General features: G+C 37.0%; 1 protein-coding gene across 2 annotated transcripts in view; it reads right to left on the bottom strand.

Annotated features, from left to right (window-relative positions):
• Nucleotides 1-917: 917 nt before the first annotated feature.
• AFG1L (AFG1 like ATPase) overlaps nucleotides 918-13,638 on the bottom strand; it is a 136,082-nt gene continuing 123,361 nt past the window's right edge. For both annotated transcript variants that reach the window (XM_073336943.1, XM_073336945.1), the window contains 3 exons: nucleotides 5,663-5,803; nucleotides 2,621-2,734; nucleotides 918-1,491 (listed from right to left, as the gene is read on the bottom strand). In XM_073336943.1, coding sequence (XP_073193044.1) covers nucleotides 1,363-1,491; nucleotides 2,621-2,734; nucleotides 5,663-5,803 — 384 coding nt within the window. In that variant the 3' untranslated portion in view covers nucleotides 918-1,362. The remainder of the gene's footprint in view (nucleotides 1,492-2,620; nucleotides 2,735-5,662; nucleotides 5,804-13,638) is intronic.

The following is a 13,638-nucleotide window of genomic DNA, read 5'->3' as shown; positions in this document are numbered from 1 at the left end:
GGGTCAGGGAGAGCGAGCTGGCAGCTGTGGGGAGCTGTGGCGGACCCTCCACCTGCCCTGGGCATGGGGCCTGAGCATCCCACTGCCCAGTGTCCCTGACCCCCAGGCTCCTCACCCAGGGCAGGTGGAGGATCTGGGCTGTGGTTCCTCACAGCTGCCCGCCCAGCTATTAACATCAGAGCCCTGCGTGGATACAAAATTTGTATCCACATCTACACTGCTATCTGCAGAAATGGTCCACGGATATAAAGTGGATACCCGCGGATTTGCAGGGCTCTAGTTGTAATCTTGTCTCTTGACTCAATTGTACTATAAAGTGTGATCAAGTCACGCCCAAGTCAACACTGGCCAGTACACGGCTGTTTATAGAAACACAGGAGAAAATGTAGTGTAGCCCAGGCCTTAGAACTTTTAGGCTAGAAAGTACCAAGTACCATGAAGTCCCATCCCCCATCTTCTGGCAGGAACACCCAGCTGGCAGTAGAGATGGACTCTTCTTTCTTGTGCTTTGATGGAAAGTCTTGAAAAAGTATTAATTTCCACTTTTCTATTACATTTTACTCTCTCCCTTGCATAGTTTATTTTTTTTTTTTATTTAGTCACCCTTTTTAACTTGGACCTCTAAGGTGACAAGTACCCTCACCTCCAGCTAGGGCTCATCCCGTCCCCAGGATCAGGCCCTTGGCTTTCAGGCAGTAAGATGGAGCAGCAGCCTCATTAGAATGACAGCAAACAATATGTACCTCAGGAAACTATCAGAGAGTGAAGCATATCCTTGCAGTAGAAGAGAGGAAATTTGAAGTTCAGCAGATGGCTACAAGTCAGAGTTACAAAAATAAAAAGATAGGACACAGGAGTTCTAGAATCTTACAGACTGACTCTAGAGGGAGCAGAGTAAAAAATACAAGTAAATTGGATTTGTGTGGCTTTGATCTTTCTTTTTGTGCAAGCTCTCATAAATATGACAAAAATAGTGCATAAACCACTAAGATGTGCATCCCTGATTTACTGTGACCCCTGCCTATATGGTTGACTTGAGCAGCAGACTAAGAAGTTAACCAGTTAACCATGTTGAATACTGAAGTCATGCTGTACTGGACAAAAAAACTGAAATATAAAAGGCATAATAACAGATCCACAAGCTGCGGGTGTCAAAGAAACCTAAACCAAAACAAAAACCACAATTTACAAAGCTCTTAAATTTGAAATGGCAACATTGCAGATGAAAAGTTATGGTCCAGAGGATAAGTGCAATAATAATCAATTCATTTATATTAAAAATGCTTCCAATTCTATTAGAATCTTTTTTCTTTATATACTATTTTTGTGTTCTCAGAGGTTTTGTTCATCTTTGAGCTACAACTATTTCTTGCTTCTGTCCCCATCTTTCCAATATTGTTCAGTCTGCATTTCTGTAAGTCGTGAGATAGTTCGTTGAAATGCAAAGATTTCCTCCTCTCCTGTAAACATGGAAAGTCCTCCAGCTGAATCCTAGATTGATATATAAAAAACGACACAGAACTGTGAGGCACGGATCTATTTTGATCAGCATCCCATCCAAACTATACTTCTGAATTCTTTAGAGAGCTAAATAATACAAGACAGTGGACAGTATAGGGTACCAAAAAGGAAATAAAATGTAAAAACCCTCGAAGTAATGTTAAAGGAAATCCCTGTTTCAGCCACTCAATTCTCTGTAGAAATATGACAAAGCAATATATGTGGGCTAAAAGGAAAATGATGATGTTGGCGCCTACTTCCACTTTTTTGTTGACTGACTCAGTACAGAGCTACATTTTCTTGATTGTTTTAACATACAATTGCTACAGTTTAATGGCTGATTACCATCACTGGTAAAATATGGTTTTATTCTTTCCTTAAAATTAAATAATTATAACAAATGTTAAGTAATCCCAAACCTTAGATGAATTTAAGCAATCAGAAGACAGGCAATACTTTTGGGGGCCAGTATTGCTTGCTTTGTGTACACCGTAATGCACATTGCCAGAGGTTTAATTCATTTGAGTCATCCAAAAAAATTGCAGAAAAATGCCCTATATGGAGCGATCTAGTTAAAAATTATTTTAAAAGCTATTAGCAATTGTAATAAATCAACTAGGTAGATTCCCTTGTAACAAACACAAACTTATTAGGAACCACTCAGACCAGTAGCCAGTGGACAGACTTGTAAGGTAGCTCTGCATCTCTACAAAGAGATACAACTGACAATTTATTTGTCATTTCCAGTTGTTAAACATAGTGAGCTAAACTGATGCCTGGTGCAACTCCACTGAACTCACTGAAATTACATCAGGGTGAAGCTTGGGTCTGTCAGTATTTTCATAATTGTTGAGCAAATACATAGAATATTAAGATATAAAATGATCCCTAGATTTATGCAAAATGGATCCAAATCTATTGATCTTTTCCTTGACCATACAGATACAGTAAAATATGTAATTAGAAAAGTAACAACTGTGGTGCATGGATTCTACTACACAGCAGCAAGCCACCTGGTAAATGTTTACCTCATTCTTTCTCCTGCACTGGTGCCGTGATATCAGACCAAAGACAATTATGCTCTTTTGTAACAAAAGGAGATGATGTTGATATCACTCACCTGGCTCAACCCCAAATCATCCATCAGTATTCTGCTTTCCTCCAGGCCACTGTCATGATGCTCTAGCAGAAACAAGCTTTGGAGAGGTGTCAGTGCAGAACAAATAATGCGTATCTGAAACAGGGAGAAATGTGCATTGGCGCCATCACTTGTGTTCTACACACACATCTCGTATGGGAAAAGCTTTCCAGGACTTCACTTCGTTTTTCCAAGTATCTTAACTTTCACCCACCCACTAGCACTGCAGCTACCTGGATTTATTATTTAGTCACTTGTGAGAGACAAGGAAATAGATAGTGATATTAACTCTAATTAACCAGGTCTTTTTCTGAATAACAGCTTGCAGACTTTTTATGCACATGCCAGGGTGGCAAGTGCTTTCTCCCCTCAGTGAGTCATTCAGCAGGAATGGATCCACCTAACTGTGTCACCTCAGAATACTTGTTATATGACATAATATTTACCGCTGTAATCTACCTTTTTAAAAAAGCAATATGAAAACCACCGGGAAATTATGGATTCTCACTAGTTAGGGTTGCACTGAGAGGATAAATGAACTGCTCAGACATTCCAATCAGCTGAATGTTTAAGGAATATGAAGTCTTTCTAAAAGTTCAGTTTGGCCACTTCATTTTGGACTCTCAAAATTCAAGTGAGTTAAAAATTTAGCTTGAGTTTTATCATTACTACTTTTTAATAATACTATTAAGGCTGGAATAACTATTTTCAGATTGGATTTGAAGAGCTACTGTATACAGTGAAGTACCAATATCCCTATGAGGTTTATGATATAAACATACTGTAATAGCATTGTGGACAGTGGACAGAATATGGATAGATCCCAGACAAAAGATTTCCATTGCAGATCAGTCTCCACAAATATTTAGTTTCACAATGATGGAAAAAATATAGATTAGTATGTATTAAGTTTTAACTGTGATTTTTTAGATGATTTTTCCACAGGATTAGTCATAGGGTAAATAGGGATAATGTTGCTTAATGCTCATATGTACTTTGGAGGAGGTCATATTTCATGATCACCTGATGTGCTTCTTAGAGATGATACTAAGAGGTAACAGATTGCAAAAATAAGTATCTCTGATTTTGTTACTCCATGCCTATGCATACATATTTTCTAAGACACTGTATTTTGTCCCAGTTCAGCATGGTATTTAAGCAGGTTCCTAACTGACTTCAATAAGACTAAACTTCACATGCTTAAAGTTAGGCAGGTACTTAAGTTTCTTGGTGAATCAGGGTCTTTATGATCATCTTGTAAAAGACTGATATCTCAATTGATATTTCCTGATTGCATACATATTTAAGTGTGTACATATATAATCACACACAGGATGGAACTTAATATTTTCATTACTCTTTTAAAATGATCAGCTTAAATATGAAATGCCTTTTTTGTTGTTTTAATAGTGCTGATTTTGCTTCCCCATGATTGAAACCTTTGTAAATCCCAGTTAAGTGGGTGCATTTATCATTACTGTTCCATTAGCAGTTCTGCGACCTGATTTAAAATCTACAATCAATGTTTCTTCTACAATGAATATCACATTTTAACAAATATATTAACACTTTAATATTCTCTTCATTATTAGTCCCGACTGGCTGTGCTAACATGCCAATTGTCCCTTCCAAATTAAAATCATCTAGCCTGAGCTTAGCTCCAGAATACTCAGTGGCACATTCTTTAGTTACTAGAATGACACCACCCATTTAATTGTTTATTTCTTGATTCAGTAAAACATCCCTATTCAGGAAGGACAAATAAGTACCTACCTAAATTTAAGCACATGCTTAAGTCCCATTGAAATCAGTGTTTGTTTTAAAACATCATCGTATTATGCTAAGCTCACAAATTTTCAAAGTGTTAACAATAATTTCTCACTTTAAAAAAAAAACACTTCATAGATTACAAATGTCTAGAAATGGCCAGATTTTACTCCTAAGCGAAGGTACCTTTAATAAGGGAAAATATGTACATTTCAGATATGGAAAAAGCCAAAGTAAGTTATGTTTTTGAAAAATAAAAATAAAGGAAAATTAATTCCCTGTAATTCTGCTTCTCTGAAGACATCACATAGGATTTTCAATCCTGGAATTAAGCTGGAAGTTTTGTGACATTGTACTAAGGAGCACAAACTCAAGAGTCAGAGTAACAGCCGTGTTAGTCTGTATTCGCAAAAAGAAAAGGAGTACTTGTGGCAGTCTCTAAGGTGCCACAAGTACTCCTTTTCTTTTTGCAAACTCAAGAGTGAGAGTCTTATAGGAGTAGGTCTTCAAAGAAGAATATTCAACCTTATTGAATGATCAAAGAATTTTCTGGACATGGTCATTACTTTCTATTTAAATATGAAAAATGTAAGTGACCTCTTTCCTCTCTCAGTACCCAAGCCACTCTTACTAAGGGTAAAGGAAGAAATTAAAATATAGCAGGACCTTGCTAGTTCACACGAATGCCTGGGAGACACCTGGCCAATTACTTGAAACTTGCGAAAAAATAAGGCCCTGATCCTCCACTTAGCTGCCTGTGAGCAGACCCTTCCACCAGCATGGAGCCCCAATGGCTTCATTGGGGTTCTGTGCGGGCTCTGGGGTCAGCCCCCATGGAGCTCTGTCCTGGATTGGTGAGCAAACAATTGTGCACTAAAAGTGATAACAGAGGTGATAGCAGTCTATTTGACTTGATTTTTTAAAATGGATGTTGCAACATTTATTGTGTATTTGAATGATTGTAAAGGCACCCAATGAGTCTTGGCTGGACATGATCATGGCAAATTTTATAGTAGTAGTCATCTCAGTAATATACTACCTCTGTTGTCAAGTCTTTGCCAAAAAATGCAGAGAAACTGCCATTTTTGTGTGTGCAAATTATGTATGTGACTGAACTAAATGTGAGATTCTACTATAGCTGACAATGTTATCTAAAATAAGATGGTCTTACTTGTTACCTGATGGAAGACAGGATTAATTTATAAAATGGCCAAACAACATTATAATACATGTGTAACTGAAACACTTAGTTCTCACCTTATGATCATAAAATGTATCAATAAGAGTAATGAAGCGGCGAGCTTGGGTCCTTTTTGCTATGGTAAATAGTGGTATGTTACGAACAAAGACTGTGTCAAAATTCTTAGATATTTCCAAATAGTCGCTAGCTCCAACTGGCTGAAATTAAAAAAAAAAAAAAAAAAGTGATCACTGGAATGCCCACTACAGAGAGAATGATACATTAACCCTACATTTCAAAATACTACAATTACAGCATGGTGGATGAAAACTCTTCCAAAATATTTCTTCTTTTCCTTCTTTATATCGTTTGTCTCAGAGAAGCTTCGGTTTCAACGTCTTCCATTTCTGATTGCACATTCCTATTGTTGATGTCTCAACCTAACAGTGCTTGATTGTTCAGAATTTGGCTCATCTGAAAACTTCTCATCTGCTTTTTGACAACACATTATGACCCCTATGACAATCTTAACACAATAACAGCAATAAGGCAAAATCAGCAGAGGAACAGACTGAACATATTGTTTAGCTACAAAATCAACCCAAATTATGAATAATTTGGACTGCTATTAGAAATATCTATTATTGATGCTTTTCAGTAGCAAAATCTGCAGTCAAAACACAAATCCATAGTTTAGATACTAAATCTTAATTAGAAATGTATTTGGCACAACTAAGAGCAATTGTCTAACTTTCCAGATTCTGAAAGAGATGTCACGATATTACATACAGTTCAAAACTTGATCTACCATTAATACTGAATTAAAAGCTTTAATGAAAAGGTTAAATGTTCATTTAAAGATCTGAAATCATTAACAGAAGATACACACTGAGATAAATATCACATGCAAGAACACACAAGCAAATCTGTTTAAAATGATTTTCTGCACTATTTATACATCAAGACCTAAGCTGTTTGCAGTGTTTTTGTAGCCATGTTGGTCCCATGATATGAGAGACACAAGGTGAGTGAGGTAATATCTTTCATTGGACCACCTTCTGTTGGTGGAAGGGACAACCTTTCAAGCTTCACAGAGCTCTTCCTCAGAGCTCTTCCTCTTCCTGTGAGAGATTGTCCCTTCCACCCACACAAAGTGATCCAATAAACAATAATTACCTCATCCATCTTGTCACTCTCAAGACCTAAGTTCACAGGTCTACATTTTTCCTGCAATAGTCAATGATGTCCCCAATACAGTTAACACTATATTACTACAGGGAATATTTTATATTGAGCTATTCATATGTAACTGTGCTTAGAAGAAAAAGTCTTGCACACTGATTTACAACTTATGGGCCAAATCCTATTTGCCTTACTCATAAAGAGGTAGTTCAGTGCCTTGAATGGAACATGCAGGATTTTTCTCTATCAACACAGAAATCCCTTCATCCATTAATGAAATGCATCTACTTCTACAATTAAATATGGTGACAGTGCATAGCAACACCTTTAAACAACAGCTTAGAACAGGAAGTAAAAAAATGTTATCCAACTGAGAGTACCAGGGGAAGTTTTTTGTAGGTCAAATGCAATTACCCAACTGGAATTTCACCTGGACCTCAGGGCTCACACCTCTCCTCTTAAAAGAAATTGTAGGAGATCTTTAATTACTAGAAGTGACCAGGACCTTGGTTTCAAGTCTCTCTCCCTACATCCAAAGCATCAGTCAAATGGAAGAGAGCCACAAGAATTAAGATCTTGTAGAGAAGAGGTTGTCTATATAAGATACACAAACAAGGGAGAGTGAAGTTCTGAAAGACATTCCAGAAAAATCTTCTCAAGAAATAGTGAAACTGAGGCAACCAGTTTCCAGCTCCTTCAGCAGAGGAAGGCATGGATGCTCCTAAAACTTCTCTAATATCTCAAGGGTTCCCATGGATCCCTTCCCCTCCCATTCATAACCATGCAACATTCCTATGCCAACTACAGCAATTACCTACATCATGGAAAAGTAATATTAAAGTATATAAGTATTTTAGCTGTCTTTAGGGTGTTATATATTGGGTAGTCACTCAACAATTAAGCACAGAGTTTATTTTTCACTTCATTTCACCTCCCCATTCCATGAGTGATGTATCTCGCAGCTGGAATGTGGACCAAGAACAGCTGCATCATCTGGATCAGATAAAGCAGGAAAAGTTTAAGGAAGTTGTGGAAGAATTTGTGGATGGAAATTCTGCAGAAGATATCAAGCTGAAACAATCCAGTTTAACACCAGATTAATCTGACTGAAATACCAGCAAACTGGACAGCAGTCATATTGTATACCAGAGCAAATGATGTACAGTGTATACCATGATGCATCCAAGGATTAGTGAGTTGGCCATAATCAAATGTTTCAGCTAGTGATAACTCCTATTCCAGGTCTCCTGGAATACGCAGAGAAGACTAAATACTTCTGCATTCCAGAATGCATGTAAGGGACACTGGGAAGTGTCCTGATGGTATTTGAGAAGAAGAATAAGCACATATCTGTAATTCCAAAGAAATACATAAGTGAATAACCACTCAGGTCCATTCTAGCACATGACCAGACTAAGCATTCTTCTACTGCAGCTCCAAGTTCTAAGGCATTAGTAACCCATACAGGGTAGTTTTGCACTCTACTTCTCAAGTAGTGACTTGGGCTGCCCTGACTCATTTTAGGGACAGTCCTTTCAAGGATGGAGGCAAATCTCCCAAACTAAAAGCCAATTAATAAAAGAAAAGAAAAAAGTACAAAATATTACAGAACTCCAAACCAAACACCCATCCACCATGGTGGATTGATTTAAATCAAAGTGATTTAAATGAGCAAGCAGACACCCTTGATTTAAATAATCTATTTTAATCTTGTTTTGCATTTGTATTTCTTATTTTCCTTAAGAAAAGTTGATTCTCACTGTTCGGTAAAAATTGGTAAATCTTTTTGTTAACCAGGAGGACACACTATATCCATACACTTTAAGAAATTATATAGCTTAACATACAATTATTCAGATTCTGATTTTTTAAAAATTGTGTTAGAAGATAGTGAATGACTTTTTTAATAGATGATAATTTTTTACTTGTGATTTGTGTCATCTTGCATTTGGATGGAAATTGGAATTCAATTAAAACTGCACAAAGCAGCATTTAAAATTGCTTTTTACTTGTTAAATAAAACTACTTTAAACATGATGGATACTTTTTTCTTATGTAAGTTTAGCAAAACATGTTTTGCATTTAAAAATTAACTGATTTTAGATTGGACATTAGGAAAAACTTCCAGTCAGAGTGGTTAAGCACTGGAATAAATTGCCCAGGGAGGTTGGGGACTTTGAAGAGCAGGTTGGACAAACTCCTGTCAGGGATGCTCTAGATCAGTGCTTCTCAAGCTATCTGATGTGGGGGACCAGCAATTTTTTTTCCCAATGTGCGCACAGACTGGCAGCCGATGGCTTGCGGACCAGCACTAGTCTGCAGACCATCACTTTGAGTAGCACTGGTCTAGATAATACTTGCTTATTATATTAGATAATAATGCCTTGAGTGCAGGGGACTGGACTAGATGACCTCTCAAGGTTCCTTCCAGTCCTATGATTCTATGATTTATTAAATAAAGGAAGTGATTAGTGAATTGAACTAATTGTTTCTGGTCACCATGTCCTTCAAGATTTTAGAACTGGTAGATCTCATCCTCACACACCTCATTTTTATTCATATATTAGAAGAGAAAAACAAGCTTTCCTGCTTTTCAACACCCAGTTGGTTTCTTAACTGTGAATGAACTAGTAATCGAATTTAACTCGTTAAATAAACTGAAATTAAGAAAATATTCTCTCTGAACCTGCTACTGCTTTCAAAAGTTAGTTAAGCACATCAACAAATTTTGCTTCCAGGTGCTTAGTGAGCGACTTCCAGCATGTTTGACTTGCTTTAGCAATTTGGCAGAAAATGTTCTGCTTGTATATTTTTAATGTAAATTATTGTAATGGATTATACTAAGTTTGTGCTTTAACACAGATTGTCATAATCTCACAATTAATTTTAAATAGGTTTTTTTAAAAAGAAAAATGTTTTTAAATCAGATTTTTTTAATTTAATTTTTTTTATAATCATAAATTTTCATCCATCCTGCCACCATCCACTTAGATGTATATCTTCTGACAATAAAAATTACAATTAATTAACCCAATGGACTCCCACTCATGGAGGCTAAAAAGTGCGATAATGCAAATTATACTTTAATAGAAACTGAAATAGTTGTAGAACAGACAAAAATAAAGCTAATGTGTTTCAAATCTGTAAAGAGCAACAAGGTTTTTTATAAACTATGGTTAGTTTTTATGTATATCAAGATCAAATATACACACACTCAATTTATAGACAGCTAAAATATACCTCCTAACAAGGGTAAAAGAAGACCTTGAGGTACTTCAGCAATGCAAAAGGTGGGCAATTTAAACAAAGAGATATCCCAAACCAAATAAAGCTACAGCTAGATGAGTTTGAGCACTCCTCAAGCTTGGAAATAGGTTCTATACTATTGATAAGCCAAACCCATATTCTTGTTTAGAAGCCAAATCTACGCAATAATGCTTGGTAAATATGTGCAGAGAGCACCATGGGAACTGCTATGCAAATCTCCTGAACAGAGAGACCTGGCGACCATATCTGTTCTATTCTGACTGGAATGATCTTTGACATCACTGCCAAGCTGCACACCTGCCTACCTGTAACTGAGATGTAGACAGTAATATCTCTTGGCAACAGGAAAAACTAATCACATTAGTGTCATATGAAAGACAGACCTAGGCGGGCTTTCTAAGAGCAATAGTTCTCTCCATGTAAGAACTCTATGACCTTTTCTTTTCCAAGTTTGTGTAGAAGGGCGTGGGCCTAGCAAACAAGCACAGTGGATTTTAATCCTAGTTCCAACAGTGGCTTGTTTTGTTATCTTGGATGAATCACTTAATGACTTTGAGTCTTACTTTCCCCATCTGTAAACTAGGCATAAGAATAATTCCTCAATTTATAAATGCTTTTATGGTACTTTAAAGCTTATCTTTGCACTCCCCAATGTACTGCTGCTCTGGGTAGGCAGCTCCCTCTCTGCTGTGTTTAAGCAGTTTGAATTTACATTAGGTAATATCAGAAGAGACCAAAAATGCAGCTGAGGGTTAATGTGACAGGGCATCCTGATGATACCCCCTTCCCCATTCTCATGTCCCTGCTACATGGGCAGCATGAAGGGTGCATGGCATTAGCACCCCTACATTGGTGCTATCCCACTGAAGGATCTCTGGGCCAGTTAATCAAGCTTTATGGCCAGATTACACCCGCACTACAGCAAAAAGCAGTTGCATTGTACTGGAGGTTCTGGCTTTTTTAACTGCAGTAATATTCAGAGGCTTCAGTCAGGATTAGGGACCCATTGTGTTAGTCATTGTACAAACACAAGAAAACATGGTTCCAGCCCTTCAGAGCACCTCAAAAGCTTTCCCCCCTCCCATATTTCCAGCTGGTCCTTATCCAGCTGCCGCTCTCTGGCAAGCACTGTGATAGTGTTGGACACACCTGCTGAAGAAATATAAATCTGGATGTGGCCAGCATATCACTGGCAATGGAGCTCATGCATCATCACAGACAGTTATGCTTCCTTCTGTCATGATTCATGATGGAAAAACTAGGTCTGGCAAAAACAACTTCTTTTCTTCTTTCAAAATATGACAGCACGTACAAGTATAAACTAGTAAATATTACAGAAACCCAAGTACTACTTGCTACTAAGGAGGCAGTGTTGCCTCATAGAAGGAGACCTGAGTTCTATTTCTGGTTCTGCTATTGGCCTGCTACGTGACCTGGGGCAAATCACTTCACCTCTCTGTGCCTTAGGTTCCCACCTGTTAACTTTGTAATGCACTTTAGGTCAGATTTTGAAAGGTATTTAGGTACCTAAAGATGCAGGTAGGTGGCTAGTGGGATTTCTAAAAGTGCATATTCAAATTCCACTAGTGCCTACCTTTATTGTTAGGCACCTAAACGCCTTTCAAAATTTGAGATCTATGGATGAAAAGTTTTATAAAAGAGCTGGGTATTATTTTTATAAAGCAAAAATATATTCAACTTAAAAAGTCTGGTTAAACCTGAGACCCTGCTCGGATAATACTGAGCCCTCAGCAATACATCTCCTTTGAAGTTTTGCACATTCTGAAAGGCTCCTGATCACTCAACACAGATTAGGTTCTGACTACCATTAATCTATGTCTGCAAGATTGGTGGCAACTGATAGAGAAATGGCGGTTTTCTAAACTTTACAATTCTGACAGGCTGTATTTTATTTTATTTCATTTCATAAGCCTTAATATAATGGACTTTTCAAGCCATAATTAATATTCTGAATTCACATATCCTGTCCCAGAAATACCAGAAGTTGGCTGATTTATTGAGTACTGAATGGCACTTTAGTTAGTAACATCTCTGAGTATATTACTCCATCTTTTAAATTTTAGTTAGGATTACCTCATACCAATCCGTCACAAGGTAATGATGATATTCCTCATCCCCCTACCTGAGCAATTAAAAAGTTCAACATTCTTGGATGTATCTGGTTATCTGAATAATTTTCCAAATGGGAACAATTAAAATCTACTTTTTGATTGATTGTGCATTCTTTGGTATTGTCTGAATACCTTTTGTTTTTGTAAAATTCTGATCAAGACTCAAAGAACTTTAAAACGATCAGGAGTCTGCAGGACACATTTGTCATTTTAAATTAGCAGTCAGCCATCTCATATGCTGAGCAGACTTTCTGTAATAAGCTTTCACAGATAAGGATCTGATTTGCTGTTGATCTCATTGCTCCTGTGTAAAACATGCAGGTGAGGTAAAATCATTGTAGATTTCTGTAATTAACTCTGATGCCAGGCCTCAAGATTTTATCAACAACACACTAATGCAAAATGCATTAGCACTAACATGGGCTACCTCCTGACCAAGAGGCTAGTCCACTTCAGTTTGCCTGACTGCGCTGTCAACTTTATACTTTTTTGTTTCTCTGTCTAGTTAATGCATGTTCTGCTATCATCATGTCCGTTCAAGTAGGAGGTTTATTATTTAGTGTTCTCTGTAGACTGTACTGTTCTCAGAGTTACTCTTCTATTTCCATTATATATTCCTGGTAGAGATACATGGATAGCTAGCTCTTCATTTAACAAGAGTATAAAACATCCTGCTCAGCAATGACAACACAGTATGTCCTATAGAAACTAGTTTTTCGTAGATAAAAGATGCCTTACATAAGTTAGGATGAAATGTCCTTTTCTAAATGAAGGGAAAATATTATATTGATTGATGCTGAACTAGATTATAGGTCCAGACTTAATGAAATACGTAAGACTAGTGATTGATAATTAAGAATACTGAGTGCTGAAAATCATGTACACAACAATACAATTTAGAATACATACATTTACTAAAAGTCAAAAACTGTTCAAAACCTAGAAGCTTGTGAATTTACATATTGAACAACATAAATATATAAAGTCCTTTCTACAGATTCCAGGGAAATCATTCTTCTCTAAGCAGTTTGGCTGATGATGCACAGAATCAAGACAATACCCTTATGATTATGATTCAAGAGAGAAATAATAAAACTTGGGGCATGACCCGTAATTCAGTTACATGTCTGAGGTTGAAGATGAAGAACACAGATAGCTAAAACACTCTGATACCATGGTGAGGCGTATGGTATAAAAAATGTAAAACTCAAGGCATGGTTGACAGTGTAAGTGTACTGGACAGCTTTGTGAATTTAAAGGTAAAAGACAGTGATTACATTTTACCTATGGTTACATTCTGAAGATTTACTCTAAGAAATTTTCGTACTGACCTACTGACATGAGCTATATGGTCTGACTGTTCTTTAAAAGGTCCACTGTGGGGTTTCTTGCACCTTCCACTGAAGGCTCTGATATTGACTACTTCCAGAAACAATATACTGAACTAGACAGACCAATGATCTGATCTGGTA

This window comes from Lepidochelys kempii, chromosome 3 (assembly GCF_965140265.1).
Source record: "Lepidochelys kempii isolate rLepKem1 chromosome 3, rLepKem1.hap2, whole genome shotgun sequence".
Lineage (NCBI taxonomy): Eukaryota > Metazoa > Chordata > Testudines > Cheloniidae > Lepidochelys > Lepidochelys kempii.
This window is presented reverse-complemented; position numbering and strand designations above follow the sequence as displayed.